This window comes from Musa acuminata, chromosome BXJ2-9 (genome assembly GCF_036884655.1).
Source record: "Musa acuminata AAA Group cultivar baxijiao chromosome BXJ2-9, Cavendish_Baxijiao_AAA, whole genome shotgun sequence".
NCBI lineage: Eukaryota > Viridiplantae > Streptophyta > Magnoliopsida > Zingiberales > Musaceae > Musa > Musa acuminata.
Window position 1 is genome coordinate 11,015,287 of NC_088346.1, and position 22,214 is coordinate 11,037,500.

General features: G+C 39.2%; 2 protein-coding genes across 4 annotated transcripts in view; both read right to left on the minus strand.

The window, feature by feature from the left end:
• Positions 1-3,178, minus strand: part of LOC103998042 (kinesin-like protein KIN-7D, chloroplastic) — a 38,093-nt gene extending 34,915 nt beyond the window's left edge. Inside the window, exons 1-3 of one of the 3 annotated variants that reach the window (XM_065125673.1) lie at positions 2,605-3,178; positions 2,419-2,516; positions 1,119-1,208 (exon numbers count right to left, since the gene is read on the minus strand). In XM_065125673.1, the coding sequence (XP_064981745.1) occupies positions 1,119-1,208; positions 2,419-2,516; positions 2,605-2,852 (436 nt within the window). In that variant the 5' untranslated portion in view covers positions 2,853-3,178. Of the gene's footprint in view, positions 1-1,118; positions 1,209-2,411; positions 2,517-2,604 lie in introns of all 3 variants that reach the window. The other 2 variants (XM_009419416.3, XM_018818350.2) reach the window with 2 other exon arrangements.
• Positions 3,179-11,291: 8,113 nt separating this feature from the next.
• Positions 11,292-12,861, minus strand: LOC135623386 (zinc finger protein 8-like). The gene has a single exon (XM_065126305.1). The coding sequence runs from the start codon at positions 12,545-12,547 to the stop codon at positions 11,720-11,722; it is 828 nt and encodes a 275-aa protein (XP_064982377.1). The 5' UTR covers positions 12,548-12,861; the 3' UTR covers positions 11,292-11,719.
• Positions 12,862-22,214: the final 9,353 nt, after the last annotated feature.

Genomic DNA, 22,214 nt, shown 5'->3' on the forward strand with positions numbered 1-22,214 from the left:
TTATTGATATTGAGAGTACCAACTTTTTGTGCATGATGAACTTAAGAATTGATTGCTTTTATATGTATAAGGTCCATCATCAGCATCTCGATAAGAGTGAATGACATTAAAAAGTTAAAAATAGAAGAGACAAAAGAATTTTATTTTTTTACTCCTGTAGAGAAAAACCTTTCAAACAAATTTCAACAAAGCACGATTTAATGCATCCAAAAGTCTAATGCCAAACAAAACCAATCAGTTGCATCTAAATTAACCAAAACTAGCAAAAGCTAACTGAAATGAAGCTATGTGGGTTTCTGTTTGGTATAGGTCAAGGGCAGCTAGTTTGGACTTCAAAAGAAAATCTTAGATTAAAATAAAAGAAGTGATTTAATGTTTTTGATTTCTGGTATCTTCTTGCATAGGAGCTGATCACTTGCATTCTTAAGAAAATTATACGAAGAAAAGAACATGGAATTAGTGTTTATAAATGATTGCTCATTGGAAAAGGAAATTTAATTATGAATTCATCGACTAAAACAATTTGTCTGAAAAATGAAAAGGATGAAGAGTTAATGCCTACAAAGATAGAAGACAAAATACTTTCAGCATGAGATGTGGTGGCACTGAAGATTATGCCCATGTTTTGGCTAGCATGGCAGGCTAGAACTATTGTGCTTACCAATAATTGATATTGGGTGTGCCATATGATTATCTCAAGAAGAAGGAAGAAGATCAATCTGTAAAGTTAGTTGGTATGACTACAATTCTTCAATAATATTGTTGGAAACATTTCTTCTAATTCTATAACTCATTAAGTATCCACAGCAATTTTCAGTAGGTCGTAGAATTTTAGTAATATAATGGGCAAGGGGAAGTGGTTAGAATGACATTAATGGCAACTGAAGTAGGTTCACTAGGTTAAAAATTCATGCCTAATTCAGTTTTATACGAGCTAGAATTTCTTCCAAAATATTAATATCTAATGCCATCATAAATCACAACATACATATGTGCATGTATATACATATAAATAACATGCACAAGAGCAGCATGGATCTCCTGATGTTCCTTGAATCATCATTCTTCAAGATCAATGTCAAAGAAAATACTAAACAAGAACAAAAGATCATATTTACCATTGACACCCTCCATAGCACCACTGACAACATGCTGAGCAGCCACATCATACACATGGCGTGTTGTTGTTGTAGGTCCAAACACTCGATCTAGAGTTTCAGGTTAAAGCAATTAGTCAAGCCAAGCTTTCTTATGCACTTAGCAATTGGATCCACAAAAATACATGTAGACATAGTACTCAAAACCTCTACAGAAACATGCCCAGAATACAACAAAACACATAGTATTAATATAAGTAACCAAAGTGCAGAACTAACTGATTCTTGTACGGATCAGTTCCATAGATGTCTTCCCCTTTCGGTTTCAATTCTTTGGTACTATTCCTCCCAGTCATAAAAAGTATATTTGAGATCAAAGATCTTTTAGAATGTCTCTAACCATATTCCTTTGTTGTGAATGCATAGCAGAACACTATAATAGGAAGGGTTGCAATTATTTACTAATTGTCAATCATGTAGACATCACTGTTTGATGTAATGGCCCATCCTTTGGCATTTTTGTGAGATTTATTATTTTGAGAATAACATTTCCCCAGCTAGAGAATTAATCATATCAAATACTTGGGCACCACCTCCACAACTATTTCATACCAAAAGCTCTTTGATGCAAAGAGTGAACCAAGTACTGGGTAAAGGATTTGCTGGCAAATCTGAAGGCTATGTCTACAATAAACTTTCACCTACATGGTGTTGATGCATCTACATCTAATGAATGAATGGCACAAAAAAACCCCAGTTGACTCAGCACTTAAATGGTTGCAAGTGAAATACAGTTAGCTGTACAGAACAAATCTCCAAGAACAACAAAAGGAATAGTTGAATCTCGCAAAGATGAGTTCAAGTAAATTTTATGTGACAATACCACCATTGATGGGAGAAATTCAAATATAATCTCTGCCTTGGAAACTAAAAATATGGTAAATTGCTAGTCAGTTGACTAGCATGTTTGGTTTATACAATTGACTAGTTGTTCTATAATGGTTTTAATGTTGCTACCTTCGAAAGAATATCATATTTTCATTGGTTATGTTATTTACAACTTGGTCAGAGAATTATGCATCTTGACAGCAAACAATCTGAAATTTTGACTTTTGAACAATTCAAGGTGAGAACATGAAACAAAATAAACTCGTCGGACAGCCCAAAACACGTGTTATTATATCTCATGCAAACAGCCAAATTGACCAATTGAACAAAACCCAGTGATGTAACGATAACGAACAGCGAAAGTAAAAATATGTTATATCAGTAGTAGACACCACAAATGCATCAGAAATTAAACTCCACACATACCACGTACCATAAGCATATGCCAGTGACGGATTGTGCTCACTACGAACAATCGTATCCCCATCGGCGTACCAAGCAGTCTCTTCTCCCTGACGAATCTCACGCGGGCTACCCGCCGAAAAACCAAATTAGGCCAAACTACAACACCTCCATGCAATGGGTGAAGAGGAGAAGGCGAATAGATCCGAAGCCCAACCTGAGAGGCCGGAACCGGACCGTGACCGTCACATTCTCTTTGGATCCCTCCGCATCGAACGCCTCACTGCCGGCGCAGAAGTACTGCGGCTTGTCCCTGACCGACGAGGATGCCGGAGAGCTCTGTCCGTCGACGGAGGCCTCAGGCAGCTGCCTGGAGGACGAAGTCGTGGACGAACTCGGCGAATTGGTGGGCTTGGAAGGCATCTGCGCTGATCTCCTCCCCCTCGGATCAGGCCGCGACGCCATGGAGAGCTCGATCCGGTGCCCACCTCGACGGTTACGCTCCAACCCCTTTAGCTACGAGATCAACAGCCCGAGGAAACCCGATCTGAGAGGCGTGCGGGCTCGAATTGGAGCTGCATTGGCCAAAATCCGAGAAGGGATCGATCGAGGTTCACAAAACTGGGAAGATTTGCAGTGAGATGGGGTGGAGATGTCGAGGATTTCTCTCTGTCTTATAAGCAAGACAACTCTTGCGACATGGACTCGAAAGATATATCACGATAGCAAGGCAGAATCGTACGGAAAGAAAGAAAAGGTAACTTTCTTTCTCTCTCTCTCTCTCTCTCTCTCTCTCTCTCAACCTACTCGATCTCTCGCCTTTTATTCCACATACGAGCGGAGAGCAGACCAAAAGGGAAGCTCGTGGTGGCGGGCCGTGTCATGCAAAGAATCTTCTCATACTTTTCCCTATGCGGGCAAGAAATCACACGGCGAACTTTCCACACTTCGACTTTGAACGGCAGATTCAGTGTCGGTCGCGTAGAGAACATTATGCGGCACAGAGGAAGGAGATTAACTCACCATCCCCGCTGTGCGGCACCTTCACATGCCGCCCGTGGAGTCGAGCACGGGAGTGCGGGGCCCGATTGCCCAATCAAAACAGGACGCGTGGCGGCCCTTGGTGTGCGCATCCCGACATCACGGCATCGCGCTGTTGACGCGTCGTCGTCTTCCCCCCGCCTCCGTGCACCGCGGCCACGGTTTGCTCAAACGGTTCCACACAATAAGCACGAGTCAGTTCCTGACCACGGCGACCGTCATATTGGCGGAGGAAGACGAACGTAAGGTGGTCCGGAGGATCAACTGGGAGGAACCGGAACCGAGTAACGAAGGACGCGTCTCTCTCCTATGCTTTCCTCGTCTCTCTTCAGCCGTCTTCCTTCCTACCTTCCTTCTCAGATGAAGCAATCCTTTCTGCTTGAGATAACTGCTCGAGTTTTATTCGTTTAAAGATCTGTACTTATTGATAGATACATATTCCATTGAAACAGAAGGTAGACAAAATGACCTCTCATATTCCATGAAGACCATGCATCATTCTGTTCATCTCATCTATGGTTCTCTCTGGAAGCGGTGCTTTCCTGCAGGGACAAGGAAAGTAAGCCCTACTGCGTTCATGGATTAAGACATCCAGAAGACACACACTGATTAGGAGGATTAAATATTCGGGAAGCACATAAGCCATAGACACCCACTCTTGCATGAATACAATGTGGATAGACAAACTTGAAGACCATCACAGCTGGATATATAGTCCTTTAAACCAATATTAACTTTGATGAGACTGCAGCCCACATCCCATCTTTCGTTTTAAATTTGAAGTGGCTATTACCAAACGATTCGCTGCAACCAAAGTATTCCTCCTGTCCAACTTATTATGGGTGTCTCTTACTTCCTTCGGAATCTAAATGCCATGGCCATGAACACAGGGAAATGATTAAAAGCTTTGGAGAACAGCTTTAAGTTCTCGTTTAAAAATTGGTTTAAGTCAAAATCAAGTGGGCGAAGTCCTACCGACAAGATCCGATTTGACCATATAAAATCATTGTGCACGACGTTTGATGCGTGTCTTTGATTGGTAATGGAATTGGACTGTAACGTTTGGCCGATGCGAACGGCGTTGCATGAATACGAATGCTGCTATTCTATTAGCAGCATTAGACTTGACGGAGACCAAATAACAGAGCAAGTGCATGCATACACGTACAGGGAAACCACGAGGGACTCGGTTGCTGCCTTGCACGTGCCATATGGTGGCCACTTTGGCATCACGTGGATGGCACCACACGGCTTCTTCGTATGTCCGTAGTCTGACGGGACTCATTAGATTGTACACGTCATATCGATAATTTAAACGTATGGATAGATTCTGAGTCCATAAAAGCAAGCATGCAAGACAGAAGCAAATGTACAAAGTTGGTTCCGCTTCGGTTCATTATGTGATTTGTGGAGTTGGAACGATAGATTAGGTTTCCAAATGTGAGCGGAGGAAGAAAATAAAAAGTTTTATTCAATTTGGGTTAGAACAGCATTTCCTATTTTTCATCCACAAACCCACCACAAGAGAATAATCTAACAACTGTTAATGAACTTCTCTAACCGTGGTTGAGGTGTCAGCATGATTGGCTCAATTCGATCGTCAATATTCAGGATTGTTCCTGCGATAAGGCCTTTGTCGGGTCGAGTTGAGCTCAAGGTTGGCTTTGCACGTAATTCTTCTGCTTCATCGTTGTTAGGCTCTTACACACGGGCCTAGGTTGGAAGGGGAGGGGTTTCCTGACTTAGTCCCTTCGAAGATTAAGTTAATACTATATAGTTTAAAGGAGTTGAGTTTTTTTGGAAAAATCCTCCGGTTTCCGTTTAGAGAGGGTTGGCTTTTATACCTATAAGGATGAGTTGGTCGTATATGATCCATAAATTACGATCGGCTCCTTGGGCGACTGTCCTCCTGAGTCGATCAACTTCCATCGCTCTGAGCTTTCTGGAATGACTATACTACGTGATGTCATTTTGTGCGGAAGGGACGACTGCCCTCTTGAGTCCGAGGCACCACACGTGTGCTATATGCCACATTAAACTTAAGGTTTCACGTCCGTACCATCGTATCTATTTGACTGTGTGCACGTGGGACGATACCAAAATGTGTCACACACACGACTAAGAGTTAATTCCTAAATCATTTTCAATATTTCCAAAACATCCACATTAACATAGTATTAAATATATTAATATTATCTCTGACATATTAATATTAATATGATTATCCTTGTCACAGTTACGGCCTTACAACTATAAGGATAATTATACATATCTACTACCTGATTAATTCTTGCCTTAAAGCTCGTGCAGAGAAAATATCATACGTAGGATAATTGAAGGATCTGTCTATCGCGACTTAGGCCTTAAGGAGAGCAAGAGAATTAGGAGGAATGTAGCCAATGTGTTTCTCATCAACCACTCAGGTTAGAGTCTAAACTGTAACATGATAAAGTTAAATGGAGATTTGGAGTGAAAATAATGGTTCTTTTTACTTGTGGACAATGGTCCCTGTTATACCCATATCTTTATTTTGATAAGGGTCAAATCATTATTTCTTTAATAATCATCTAGTAAAAAAAAAAGATAAAACAATCATGTCAGTGGTCATCTTAACAGACAAGCATTGATTGTAAATACCATTTCTCTTTCCTCTCTCTAAGCTTTTCTCGAAACTCTGCCGGAGAATGTGTGTGAGCTATGATTATCGTATTTATTCTTATAATTGTCATCAATAGGTAAAATATCAGTGGTTACTTTTGTAAGATAAATTTACCTTTTTCTTTTAAAGCATGTTTATGCTGAGAAGTGTATAACGTCTTTCTGCTCTATACGAACTTTTAAACTCTGTCATCTATTATATGTTGATGATATGGTTTATGTACGAATCAGTAACTCTTATGAAAATATTATTCATATCCAAAATTTTTGAAAGCATCTTTAATATGAAAGTTAACCAAAATATTTATTGTTCGTCGGATTTCAAACAGTGTGTGTTGAGAAAGATTAGACAGTAAAAAATAAAAATTAAAATTAATTTTTTATATTTATCGGATTGTCATGTGATGATCGGAAACGTATAACTCAAAAACCAAAAACTACATTGGGGGTGTAAGATATTCTCACATAGGAGAACTCGTATATCCCCTAAGATCGTAGATCCTAGTCCGTGGATAAAGGAGCTCTCGCGAACTCCTCTTTAGCGGTGATCCACATGATAGACACAGCAATAACGTATCTTCTCGCACAATGTGTTCTTTCCTTGTGACCGCACACCACCATACAATAGCAAACAAGGAGGGATCAGTCTCTCTTACAATTCTCTCACACCATAAAGAGGGTTGAACGACAAGAGAAAGAAGGGGGGAGGAGATGAGGAAGTTGACGACTATAGAGGTCCAACCTATAACCCTTTGAGCTTCGATCCTTATTTATAGAGAGCTTCATTTATTAAACCCTAATTGATCTTTCTTAGTGGGTATTGGATATTCATCTAATTAACCCATGATTCTTCTTAGTGGGTATTGAATCTTCATTCAATAATCATTCTAAGCTTTATTGAGTCTCACTCAATGAATCTATTAAAATAGAGGCTTATTAGATATCTTATATCTAATCCTATATTCGTTATGTTATCCATTATATGTGTGTGACCCTCTAGGTCAAATACTGAGCTAACTGTGAGTTGTACATATCATAATCCCTTTTGACTCATAACTCCTCGTGACTTAGTAAATTATTATCTTCATAATAATTCACTTAACTCATCAATTATGAATGTACTATGTCATTATGTTATAGTCCTCAAATGGTACAAGGGGATCTAATCTATTGGACATGTCTGCTCTCAGTTACTGTATATTTATAATCCATCATCCATCTAATATCTAAGAGATCGCATACAAGCATGGTATTGTTATGCTCATACGAAATTGATTCGAGTCTCTTTCTTATCGGATTCTCCTAAAGTACTCATTTTCTCTCTATCTAAATCTCGTTCTTATCGGATTCTCTGTATCCGATTGACCCTAGTCATGGATTTACCCAAACGAGGACACTTAGAATATTCTTCTCATTATACCGAGAGTGGATGATCCTCTATTGACATTGAATTATCTTCGTAAAGTTGGTTGTCATTCTCAATGACCGGTTGTATTGAACTTCGAAACCTATAAGTCTGGTATCAAATAATAGAGTACTCAAACAAAACATCATTGGTATCTCAATTCTAATGACTAGATAAACAATTGAGACTACAGAATCATTGTCTAACGATGAGATATCATTAACCATCCAGCATTCCGTAAGTGAACTCATTCTCTAATAAGTATTTACGTTATATCCCTAGTATCCCCACACAAACAACTATAAGACCAGTTGCCTCCAACGAATATATAGCACATCAGTCTGTCCAGTTATTTCGATGTTTCTCTTGAGTAACATATGACTAAAAATATTTAAGGTCTGTGTTTAAAGGTGAATTAGTCTCATTATCATAATCTTATTATAATTCAATTCTCATCGTATAGATACAAGAACATCACAATATATTCATCATCTAATATAAAGTAAGTGTTATAATAATAATAATAAGAGATTGTATAGTATATCACAAATGTCATCACTACATGATTGACTTACATGATACCTATAACTAGTATAATTCTGTTCTTGAGAATATTAATAGTATCATTCAATGATTTTTTGGCATTGACTTTCATTTATTATCTTGTTTATTATCTTGAAATGTTGTTTCACCGCTAAAACATTTGGATGGTTTTGGCATCCATGACCTATATGTTATTAAATTTACTTTGAATGCTAAATATATTTTATAATGTGTGAATCATGTTAATTCTATCTGGGTTCAAATAGTGAGGACTAAATATGCTATGGTTGATCTTTGAAATTTATTCATGCATGGAAAATATAGTTGGGCCCGGTGGCTTTTCCTTAAATCTTAAATTTTAGATTTGGTTTTTCAAGGCTTATTGGATCCAATACTTCCCCTATCATTTTCTTTGATTTTTGGATTTTTGATGTCTCTATTAATCTCAAGCCTATCTTTTTTAATGTTGATATGATATATTAACTCAATATGGTTTTTTATTTGATATGTAATGGAAGATAGAACTCTCCTCTTCTACAAGAATTATTTGGCTCTTCACTTGTTAACAAGAGTTGCTAGTATACACATGCCCAACACTACCCGTGATGACAATTGGTTTTCGAGATACGAGCGTCATAGCACAGCTACTACGAAGTCATCTTGGGATGGGTAAAGATATTTTGATGGAATTTGTTCCATCACTGCCTCCCAATACTAGATTGGCTTACGGTGTTGGGAAAATATGAGCAAAAACTATGTGCCTTTTGTAACATTGATTTAGAATCAATTGATCATTTATTATTTCGATGTTATGTTACATTAGCTTTTTGGTCTCTATGTTTATATTTTGATTTTTGGATTAAGAAAAGCTCTTTTTCGTTGGATTTTATGCCATCTTTGCAAAGAGCATTTATCGCTATAGCTCTATGGGTTTTATGGAGTGCTCAAAATAACATCGTTTAGCTTTTAAGGATGTATTTTGTTATGTCCATTGTTAATATTTTTAGTAGATAATCCCCTCCTTTATGGAAAATTCTGAATATTGTTAGCGATACTTTTTATCTGATATCTGCTATTGATTGTTGTAAAATAATGCATATATTCCGTGAAAAAAACTATGTCGCTAATTGATTATCTAATTATGCTAAGATCAAAAAAATTATTATCTTTGAAATAATTTATTTACTCTAGACTTCAATTTTTGGTTCGTGCTCAAGCGAACGAGATGGTATACTTTTTTTTGTTTTGTAAAAAAAAAATCATATGTTGCTATGGTTGCTTTTACAAGATAAAGCATGCATGGTATATTACTATAATTGATAGTATTTATGGAGTGAAATTATTTATTATTTATTTTTTAAAAGGCAAGATTCTCTATTATTATTTTTCTATATAGAAAAAATAGTAATAGATAAACCTTTACATACGATTGTTAAGACTATAGTTATATATTATCACCACAACATTATCAACCGCAGGTATAAATCTTGCACATATAATTATGAACAATATGGAATAATATCAATGGCATGATCAATCATGTCAGTTTCCATATATTTTGTGGTTATTAGATGATCAGAGGTTGATCATCTACTAAGTCTTAGACAATGGTAAGTCCCTTGCCTCCTCCATGTCATTAGCCTCGGGAAATTGAGTTATCACAATGAACTCTGGAGAGGTCGATGACCAACGGGCAGGAGAGGTTCCAAGGTATTCGGTGGCGTCCAAAACCTTCAGGTCCCAATGCCATGCGCTGCTCAAGTAAAGAAGGGCCATTCCTGCAGGTCTCCCCAATGCATCCATCACCTTACACTGTCATGCAAGAAACAAAGGCATCTCATTTAACGATACCACTTTCACTTCACTGCCTAAAGCATTTTGTGGATGAAACCTCAATATCAATAGGAACATCTTAGCCTCAATTGTTGTGAGACACACACACACACACCAGCTGGAACCAATTAGATCTGTAGCAGGTCTTGGGTCTTGTTCTTGGTTCGGATTGAAATGTTGGTCAGAGATAAATTGGAGCTGCTGGAAAGAGAAGTAATTAGTAGAATATGTACACAGAAACCTGCTTGTAGTTAGAACAGTTGCTTGAAACAACCCAAAAAAAAAAAAAAAAAAGGAAAATAAGATTCAGAATAATCATAACCTTGTGTTTTGTCCTCGACTTACGCTCTATCCTCTCTATCATTAGGATTGTTTTTATTCCAAGTCACGGATGGATTCATCGGAGTTGTCGTCATGCAAAAGCTTCGGGACTCGATATCGCAATGCCATTTTCCTTTCCCCTCTCCGGTGTGTGTATGTGTGTGCGTCTTGGGGAGATGCTGCCGTATTAAACTACTGTATACGTTGCAGTTACAGCAGTGTCGCTTGCAGAAGAGGTGGCAGAGCTCACATTTAGAGGAAATCATTCAATGATCCGTAGCTATCTTATGGCATAATGTATCAGATGGTGGCAGGTTGGTCTTCCAGGCTCACTTAAGATGTCTGACCCACCATGCAGCCAAGAACATGCTTTATCTTCTATGCATTTCATGACAATCCAGTTTAAAGTTTGAAATGTCTGACTGACTGTGTCTGTGTTGCAGTTCTTCAGCAGGATATATGTATGTAATATCAATCCATCTACTGCATGTGTTACCAGAGAGTACCAACCAAAAAGGGGCTTGTAAACGTACTGCATGTGAAATAGAAAACCCTCACTGGAAAAGTTCTCTCTCTACATATATTCTTGGAGAAAGATACTGATATCATTCTCTGAGTTACTCATTCTACGTGAACATTAGAGCAACAATGTAATCACTGTGCAGTGCTTGATATGCGTTAGACTCTTATGAATAATGAGTCTGAGTCAAACACCAATTCAACAAAAATCAATCTCTCTCATCGCCCGTGATTATTTTCCAATAATGTGGATTAAAATATTGATTCAAACATGTATGTTCCTATTGCATTTCGACTAATTTAGTCTCTTGGTTGGGTGTCTTCGATGCAAGCGTACAAATGCAGAAAGGTCCAAGCAGCATACTATTGAGGAAGAATGAACAAGAATAGGAGCAACCGAGTATCTCAAGAAGAAGATTTTAATAAGTTAAACAAGATGTCGAATATAAGTTGTGTGTATTGATGCTGAACTTTAATCAAACTGCAAGAGTGTGATGATGATGATCTTATAGTTAATTCCACTGCAACTGGGCTGAAAGCAACAATTACGTTCTGAATTAGTCTCATCGGCTTCATGACTAAAATTCAAGGAGAGTAATAATGTGCAGGTAAAAGGACACATAAAATAGAAGTACAATGGAATTATGCAGACACTACAACATAGATTCTGGCTATCATTTCATGAGAAAATAAACAAGCAAGATGAATGATTGGATTCTAAACAACTCATAATGATAGATAGCTTAAGAAATTTCTTGATAATGAATGGGACCACTTCAAGCTGACAATCTCTGAACAAAAGCATGATGGCCATGTCCGATATCTATGCTGATCTTTGGTTCGGCTAAATTCTAACCATGGAAGAGGTGATAACATTCCAGTTTCTTTACTACAAATGAGGAAGCAATAAATATGATTGTGAGAGTGAGAGAAAAGTTGTATGTGATGGAGAATTAAGAGAGACATGCAATTCATCAACGAAATATTTGCTATCCGGACTGCTATGAATCAATCACAAACGCAAATCCAAACTCAAACCATTCTTGGAGGCTGAATCAAGCCCACCTTGGTCCTTTTGGGAAGCCAAAGAAGAAGAGGAAGAGGAACAGAAGCCGACAGTACCACCGCCTCCTTCCACGGCCACCTCCTTCGTGTCTCTCCCTCCAAACGAAGGTGGCGCGGGTGGATAGTCTTCCTGGAAGCTTGCGGTACAGCCATGCACTGGCATTCTCCATGGCTCGGGGATCGGGCTACCGTTTACGGGCTGAGATGAGGAACCTAAACCGCCGTAGAAGCGAGCCGCGGGGTTGATGGTAGGGGCGGTGGTGGTCCAAGAAGGGTAGTTCGGTGGTGGTGGGTGGTCAAAGCGGGCGGTAGAGGGGGCGGAGCACAGATTGCGGTAGTTGAGGTAGCCGTAGACGAAGCTGGGATGGTGGTAGTGTTGGCTGGCCATAGCCGAGTGGAGATGGGCTCGTTTCGCGTGCTGGCGCTCCCGCTTGTGGGCGTTCTGGTGCCCGCCAAGGGCTTGCGACGTCGGGAACTTGCGGCAGCAGTAGTGGCACTCGAACTTCTTGGCGCTCTCTCCACTGTCGGTGTTGGCGATTGCGTTGGCGGCGCTCTGCTGGGTGTTACTGGTTTCAGTGGTAGAGGGAGGATCGTTGAAGGAGCCATTTTGTGATGATGCATCAGGATCCGTGGGGAAGTCGATGCCGAACAGCCGGATGGCCGCGCTACTACCGTTGGATGTGTTCTCGGCAGCCGGTAAGGCACGGATGAAGGGGAGTTCGGAGAAGGAGTCGACGGTGACCCTCATGGAGCTCTGTGCATCTTGTTGGCTCATCGCTGCCGCCTCCGAGCTGAGTCCAATCGATCGACCACGCTGTATGTAGGGAAGGAGGTATAAGATTGCGGCAGTGCCCAAGAGAAGGGAAGGAAGGGAAGGGAACTTTGGTGTTTCTTCTACACTCCAGTAGTCATGGTTCACAAAGTCTTCAAGAGTGAAAGAGGTAGAAGAGGAGATACCAAATATGATGTGGGGTCAAATATGGGGATAGGGCTGACAAGGGCTGATGCCAAACTAAAGAGAGGCTTTTGGCTCCTCAAACCACTTCCAAAGTACTACCGCTGCTGTTACTGCTGCATGCTACTACTACATATGCACAGCCTTACTCCCATCACCTCATCATCTTGTTCTTCGTGTTCTGTTTACCTACATGCTTTGTGACACTGGTTTCCTCGCATGGCTAGCCATCACTCCAGTGGGGATCACCTGGAAACGTGATTATCTTTCATCATCATCATCATCATCTCTCTCTCTCTGTCTCTCTCTCGTTGTATCAGTGTTGTAAGTGGTCCTGGAATGTGTGCATGATTGGAAGGGTGAGTTGTAGTGATTTGAATAAGCCTTCACTGAAAAGCAGTCCCCTCTTAACATCCATGTAAAACTATGAGCCGGGAGACTTGGTTAGCTCCGTAACAGTTGCTCGTCATACTTCACGCAGAATAGCTTGAATTAGATTAGAAAGGAAAGAAAGGATAAGAAACCCTATATATGATGTGTATATGTAATGGTTCAAGAATGATTTCGAGGCCAATAAACAGAGCTGTGACACCCACAGGATCGATCACCTGATATTGACTTGTTGAATGTGCTGGGTTCACATATCTATCACGTATGTGCTGCTTTTGTAGGAATGGCACTAAAGCTAGATTTTGGAGCATCATGAGAGATCTCTGATGGAGATAGAAATGGAGGGTTGTTAGTTGATTTGGGACATATAAGGTTTGCTCGGTGACCGATGGTTATGGTACGATGTCGTTTACCGAAGGAAACCAGGAATGCTTTTGTCCAACCCATCGACCTTTCCTCTCTCTCTCTCTCTCTCTCTCTCTCTCTCTCTCTCTCTCTTTTTCGAACGGCGTAGCCTTTTTTACAGCTCGAAAAAGCTTCAGTTTCCGGTGTTTGGTAGCAGTGGGAAGTAGTTATCTGGCCTTGGCGTGCGTGTAAAATGGTTTAGGCTTGTACGTATTGGAAGGACTTGATATTTGAGCCTCGCTGCCGTCTTGTATAAGCTCAGGCGGAAGTAGTAATATCATGATGACGGCACGGCAACCGTGGAGTAACAACAAGACCTTTGAAGTTTCGAGGAAGCAGTACATGCATCTCATTTTCCAGGCAACTCACTTCGTCTGGATCAGCGGCGAAACAAATACACACTGATGTATCTCAGCCGACGACGCGTAGAGCATGAGATCGAACCAACAATTCTGTATCGGGTTACTGGAAATACGCAGTCTAATACTCGCAAGCATCACAAAACAAGTCAGAAAGGACTGAAGTGTGAAATCTTCTTTGACTTGTATGCATGCCTGGTCAAAATTCGTGTTGTAGGCATGAATTGTCTGACCATTTTTGTAATTATTCCTACCTTCACAACCGCTTCACCTTCTCCATTGACCCTTCTCTGCCACAAAAGACTGGTCGCTGTCACACAACCATCTTTCCATGTCTCAAACCTTGGGCTTCTCTCTCTCTCATAATTCTGGCACTGTCCTCGTGAGAGCTACTCCCCCCCTTCTTCTATATCCAAGAAAGGTGCCTCAGGTATTAACACCGATCACCAACTCCTATGATCATGATCGCTTATAGCCCCCTCAAAACCAAAGTTTGTCACGGTGGCCTGCCTAGCCTAGCTAACTCACCACAAGCTCACGCCAGGTGAGACAACATAGGATGTCATTAGATCCATCAGAGTCGGGAGTTAAGATTTCTTACACGTCCCCATGGGATCCAGACTTTGAGGGTGATTGTTCCCTATTGGTAACAGTGTCAGTGTTGGATAGGCCTGGCTCTCAAAAGCTTAGGTGTTCTTCTCAAGACATGGGGTCATAGTGCTGTCGGGTGAACCCCAATCTAAGGACCACATAAGTGAAAGCATCTCCAAGATGAAGTCACCGAGAGTGCTTAGACATTAAGGATAGGGGGAGCATCGCAGAAGGAGAGAGAGAGAGAGAGACACGATGGATCCAGCTTGGTCATGTATCGTATGGAGCAGAAGAAGCAATCATGAGAAGTGGATGGAATGATCAGCTCCTTATGAATGTTCTCAAACAGTGCAGCCTCATCACTGTGCTCTCAGCCTAAGATACGATCGGGTGGCTTTGGATACTGCATCCAAGTGGATGCCGTGAGGACATCAATCTGCTAGCTGCAGTGACTTGCGTACATGATACATGTGGGAGAGATCAGCACACATGGAACTTGACCGGATGACGCAGCAGTCTTCATCACCTCCATCTCTCTGCGACAAAGGTAGGGCTCCGTCCTTTAAGGACTGATGGCCTTTCTTAAGGGCCCACAACGATCATGGCATTAGGAGGAGAGCGAGTGTGAAGTAAAGGACCACTACAACAACATCCAAAGGTAACAGATAAGAGGTGTACTGTACCGGGGACAATAAATTACAGTTCATGTTCTTGTAAGTGAGTCCAATGATTCAATTATGTAACCTAACTACTGAATATTTGGTAAAAATTACATAATCTTAAAATTATAATTATATATATCCCCAAAACTCAAAAACTTGAATATGTATCATTATTATTAATCTTGGTGCTGATGAAGGGACAGATGCAAGGAGAAGAATATATTGCTTTCACTTAAATATTTTAAATACAACACAAAATTTATGTCATCTCTGTTAACTAATATCACTCTAATTCTATTCTCGTTCGTGTTCTATTTAATTAGATACACCCAAAAGAAACGTATTTGTATAGTCTTAAAGTTTTATATATTTTTATAATTTTCTCCTTTATATTTGTGTTTTTGATGAATATAGGTTGGTGAGGTATTTATAGGTATACTAAACACATAAAACATGAAGTAAATAATAAAAATATATCTAAAATCAAAGATACCAGCAATACTTTTAGTAAACAACCTATGTGATACGTGAAATCAAGTTATATCACTTTAGTTTGAGCAATACGACTACTATTACTATGATATCGATCTATGTCATATGCGTAATGGAAGAACAGAGAAAAAAAAATCATAGAATTTCTTACAGAAAAATAAGGTTTCATTGTCGTGTAAAGATTGTTATGCAAAAATCGTAAAATCAAAAAACTGTGAATATATGAAAGATGTGTTACCAAGAGATATCATATATCCTTGAAATCCCATAGATTTATAGAAGAAAATGAAGAAAACTAATTGTCCTCGTCTCTAGTGGTGATTCATACGTCAGGGACTATGAAAATGCTCTTCAAATTACTGCACAATTCTTCTTTCCACGCATACCACGTGATCAAGAAGGGGTCGGCCCTTCTTGCTATCCACACGCCTCAAATAGGGGTTACTAATTGAGGAGGAGAGGAAGAGAGGAGTATAGGAGGTGACAACCAAAAGGGATTTAGACTATAGCCCTTTGGTTCCCTCTTATTTATAGAGATCTCTATAAACTTACCATAATAGATCATGCTCTATTGGGTACTAGATCTTCATTCGACTACCCAAACCTCTTAGATTAGTGGATCTCTACCCAATGATCTCTTATTGGCTCTTATTGAATCTCATTCATAGGATCCAATAATTTAGAGGCTTCTTGGATATCTAATAAGATAGAGGCTCCAACGGATATCTTATATTTGAACCTCTACTCGTCGCAACACTTATCATATGCGTGTGATCTTCTATGTCTAATATCGAGCTAGTCGTAAGTCATACATGTTAGAACTCCTTCTAGTTTAGTGAATTATTATCTCTATAAGAATTCACTTGACTCATCAATTGCGGATGTACAAGTCCATTATACTATAATTCTCAAATGATGAATCCAATCTATTAAACCTATCTGTCCTAAATTACCATATATCTATAATCCCTTATCCATCTAATATTTTATAGATCATATTTCATGCATGATGCTGTCAAACTCATACAGTTTCTACTCAAGCCTCATTGAAATCAGATTCTTTTGGAAACTCTATCTCTCTCAATCGAATTACCTTAGCCAAAAAATTGTTTGAGCAAGAACACATACGATATTCATCTCATGACAGCGAGAGTGGATGATCCTCTATCGATACTCAATTTCCCTCGTAAAGTTGGCTGTCACTCTCGATGATAAGCTGTGCTAGAACTAGAACTTCCAAGCCTATAAATCTGGTATCAAAGAGTGAAGTATTCATACAGAATATCCTTGGTGTCTCAAGTCTAAAGACCGCCACTAGGACGATATAATTATTGTCTAACAATAAGATATCATCAACTATCCAGCATTCCGTGTGCAGATTGATCAGTAAACTCATTCTCCAATGAGTACCTACAACGTATCCCTAATTTTCCTATACGAGTAACTATGAGACCAACCGCCTCCATCATATGGACGGGTATAAGCATACCAGTCTATCTGGTTATCTCGATGTCCCTATCGAGTAATATATGACCGAGATTATTTAGGATATGTGTTTAAAGACGAATCAGACTCATTATCGTGATCATCATGATTTGATTCTCATTGTACAGATTCATTCACATCATAATATATGTAACATCATAATATATATATAATAAATAATATAAAATAAAAAAATTAACTATATAATAAGTAAAGAGAGAATGTATCATGTGACATAACTAATGTGATTGACTTACGTAATACCTATGACTAACATAATTAAGTTATATAACCATCTAGTCTAAGCCGATATGAATACCAACCATTTACTCAACTAACACTTTAATAATTATTTTTTTAGCTCACCGATTTATCTTTTAGTACATCGATCGAGGCAATCTACTCGAAATGCACGATCAGCTAAAAAAAAGAAATACTCGGGGCTATAAACCTTGGCATGTGAAGGTTAGGAATGTGCACATGAATAATGTACCAGCCATAATTTCAATTCCTTACGGATGAGATGGTCCCCTTCATTTATTGGGGACAAGGAGATGATGATGATATGAACCATTGGGTCTCCCTCAAGTAAAGAAAGGACTCGACAGAACAGATGCCACATGATATCTTAAATCAGACGAATAACATTCCTAAACAAAGGTCGTACTCCATCGGTTCATTAGCTGATGTGTTGAGCTTAGCAATGCAAGAACTCAGGAAGTGGTGCCAAAGGCAACATGCTCATCGACAAGGTGCTCGCCATGTTCATTATTAGAAGTGGTCCTCGACAACAACACTCTGCTCTGCTCGAGTGCTTCTTGTCTCTTTCTTGCCTCGTGTTACTGCAACATGAGTTCTACAGTTGCCGGATGTGCAGCGGGTTGGAGAGAAAACCTGAGAGTTGGCAAAGCCATACCAGTGATGCAAATTGGTTCAAGTACCGATGCTAATGTATTCCCTCTTATGGAGCCACTTTGAAGGCATCATCATCTCAATGACACCGCTGATTGGTGGTGTTTGGAGGCGAAGGCATCACTTTAATTCTCTGCTCACTCGCACAAGTAGTATGTGCTGTGAAGTTTGTCTCGTTTGCAGTGTTTCTGACCGAGATCTAACGAGTTGCATATGCTGTGAAACAGCTGGCAAGCCATTCTACACAAGTGTAAAGGAGAGAGTGCTAGATCACCTAATTATATTAATTAGGTAAGATATATTATTAGTATAATTAAAATTTAATTTTATTTTTAATTATTAATTAATAAAAAATATAATTATAATATTTTTTTTAGAAAATAATCTTAATGGTAGAGACTCTCCTAATTACTTATTCATGCCTCTTTGCTTTTGCCCATAAAAAAGACATGATCTCTTAGGTACACAATACAAATAATTAAATACGTAGATACGTAAAGAAACGAATGTGTATATACATAATCGATTACAGATCTTCTTTCATCTTCACTTAGTTACGTGAAACAATCGATGAAAAATCATAGATCTCCACTCATCTCTCATTTATCCCTAAATTTATTGCTCATAATGATCCTCTGAACGAAAGGAAGAGAAAATGTGAGTCTAACTCTTCTTGTAAATAAGTATCGTTGTAGTTTTCGAATTCGATGATGGTATACTTGCATATCAAATAAAAATTTTATAAGAATTATTAAAAAATATATTTTATAAATTTAGATATACTATTATTTGATTTTAGATTTTTGATATTAAAATTTTCTGCCTAATAATAATATATTATAATTTTTATTTTCATCAAAACCATCTAGTATTAGTTGACACATGGTTGTCACATGAGATCATCCTCCATCTATCTAAGTATATAAAGATTCAAAACAAAAAAATAAACTACACCTCTTTGCAAGCATATACTAATATCTTTTGGTCTTTCACTTTGAAACTTTATAGAAAAATACTTTTATCAACTATTTTTTTGATAAAAAAAACTCTGGTATCATCTTGTGTTGTTTTCTAAGAGTGAATTTTTCTTTTTGATTTTTGTAATAGTTTTCTCAAACTTTAATCATTTATAAAAAATTAAAATCAATTCGTGATGACTATATTTTTCAAGTATTCAACTTGAAACAAATTTGTCCGTTAAATTTGATGATATAAAGATACTAAATTTAAAAAAAAATCTAATTTTTCAATTGTTTTTCCCAATTGTCATTGTTGTTATGATTTCTTTATCAAACATTAATGGCATCCACTCATCTTCATCATTCTTTCTTGTTTCAGGCATGGCCATGTCGGCACCGGGCTTTGGGTTCCTATTGATTGGGCTGAGACTCCATCCATCGGCCCCGATTCCTACGTCGCCCATGTTGGAAAATCATGGGGGCAACATCACATGCATAGCGGAAGAACAAGAAAACAAAATCCCCGATTCCCAAAGAGATGTTCGTCGTCATGCGAAGATTAGTGCGCAAAATCTGTGAAACTTAAAACTGCGTATAGAGTAGATTGTGTTACCTAGGGAGATCGTATATCATTGTTTCCTTGCAGATCCTTAGGAGAGGGTGAAGGAGGTCAAGCATCCTCCTCTCTAACGGTGATCCACACAGCAGGGTTGTGACGACGCTCCTCAAAACTCCATGCTTGCTCTGAGGTGGAGAGGGAAAGGAGAATAGGAAAGACAAGCAAAGGCTTTAGCCCATGAGGCTCTGAATCCTTCCTATTTATAGAGGTCCCATGTCAAACCCTAATGGGTCCTCCCCTAGTGGGTATTGGATCTGCATCCAATAAGACAAGGGCTCCGTCGGATATCTCATATCCGAACCTCTACTCATCGCAATGCCTACCATATGTGTGTGACCCTCTATGCCCAATATCGAGCTGACCGTGAGTCATACCTGTCAGAACTCCTTCTAACTCAGTGAATTATTATCTCTGTAATAATTCACTCGACTCATCAACTACGGACGTACTATGCCACTACGCCGTAGTCCCCAGCGGAAAACTTTCGACGATTAAAACTGCGTTTGTATGTTGAAATCCGATTCTGACGTAAAAGTCGTTTCGTGCATATAATAACTATGAAAGATTACGGAAATGTATTTGAAGTAAAGTAAGGAAGGCGGTTTGCAGTTAAGATAGAAATCAGAATGTAAGCGCAAACTGAAATATGATGTTCGTACGATAAAATCGATTTTCGTCTTAACGCCGATTCGACAAATACTTAACTAAGAAACACGTTCGTAAATAAGCAGAAGGCAGTAAGCTACTGAGGAGATTTAAAGTAAAGATAAGATGCTCCAAGTAAATGCAAATAGAGATTTAGAGTGGTTCGGTCAGTCTTGACCTACATCCACTTTTGGCTTCCTCCACCAACGAGGTCACCGACGTCCACTAGAGGCCTTCCTTCAATAGGCGAAGGCCAACCACCCTTTTATAATTTCACTCCTTTTGACGGGCTTAGGAGACACCCTTACAAACTTTTCTCTCCTCTTTTGAAAAATCAAAACTTAAAAGAAACGAGGGAGGAGAACTTCTAGACTTTATAACACTTTTGAGCTCTAAAATCATAGAGTAAGATCAAGCTTTCGGTGCCCTTTCATGCAAGAAAGGGGTGGGTATTTATAGGTCCCAAACCAGTTTGAATTTCGAGCTCAAAACTGTCATCTCCCGAAATTTCGGGGTCTGGTGATTGCACCGCCTGACAGAGCTCGGAGATTGAGCCTTTAGGCGATGCCACCTCCTGTCAAGGGCGATTACACCGCTTGGCAGAGCTCGGAGACTGAGCCTTTGGGCGGTGCCACCGCCTGACAAGGGTCGTTGCACCGCCCAGTCTCGCTCGGAGACTGAGCCCAAGTGGTGCCACCGCCTGACTGGGGCGGTTGCATCGCTTGGTAGAGCTCGGAGACTGAGCTCAGGCGGTTCCACCACCTGTCAGGGGTGGTTGCACCGCCCAGTCTTGCTCTGAGACTAAGCCTTGGGCGGTGCCACCGTCGACCCAAGCGGTGCCATCGTTGGCCAAGAAATCTAGGTCCAAATAGGCTGATCCATTCGGCCCAATTTGAGTATATCAAGGGCCCAATTATCCCAAGATTAAGTTAATGGGATCACCTCCAATTTCTAATTTAATCATAGTGCTAACTACGATATTTCTTAAGACATTTATTGCAACTTGCTCTAGTGCATCAATCGCTTCTTCCGGCGAGCTTCCGACGAACTTCCGTCGATTATCCGATGAACCCTCGGTGATGCTCCTGCGGACTTCCGGCAAACTCCTGGACTTGCGACGATCCACTTGGCGAGTTCCGACGAGCTTCTTTTGGCAAGCTCTTGGACTTCTCGGATTTGTTCCCGTAGAACCTCCGACGATCGTCCGGACTTCCGTCGAACTCTCGAACTCCCAACGTGACCATAGTCTTGACTTCGGCGTAACTCTTGCTGCATGTCTTACTTTCATCGTAGTTAATCCTGCACACTTATCTCAACATATGGATTAGATAACAAATGACAATTGACTTTATCATCAAAATCCGAGATTTAACAATCTCCCCCTTTTTGATGATGACAATCAATTGATAACAGAGTTAACCTTAACTCCCCCTATCTATATGCCATACTTGAGATAAGTCATTCTTGAATTCAAAGCCTTTGAATTCAAGAGACATATTGATAAGTTAAAATCATTTAACCTTATCAATACTCCCATCATGATTCCTATCATGTTGTACCTCTCTGAAAATGATGTCAAGGCTTGACATCCATTTTCAAATTTCAAATGTGAATGATGGTAATGGTAGCAATTAATCATGTGGTAAGATATCAACATGTAAAATTTCGAAGTAAGATTTTTATATCTTAACATGATGCACACATTTAAGTGTTTTAGCACATTTCATCACATGATAAGATATCAACACCTAATTATATTAATTAGGTAAGATATATTATTAGTATAATTAAATTTTAATTTTAATTTTAATTATTGATTAATAAAAAAATTATAATAATTTTTTTAGAAAATAATCTTAATGGTAGAGACTCTCCTAATTACTTATTCATGCCCCTTTGTTTTTACCCATAAAAAGACATGATCTCTTAGGTACACGATACAAATAATTAAATATGTAGATACATAGA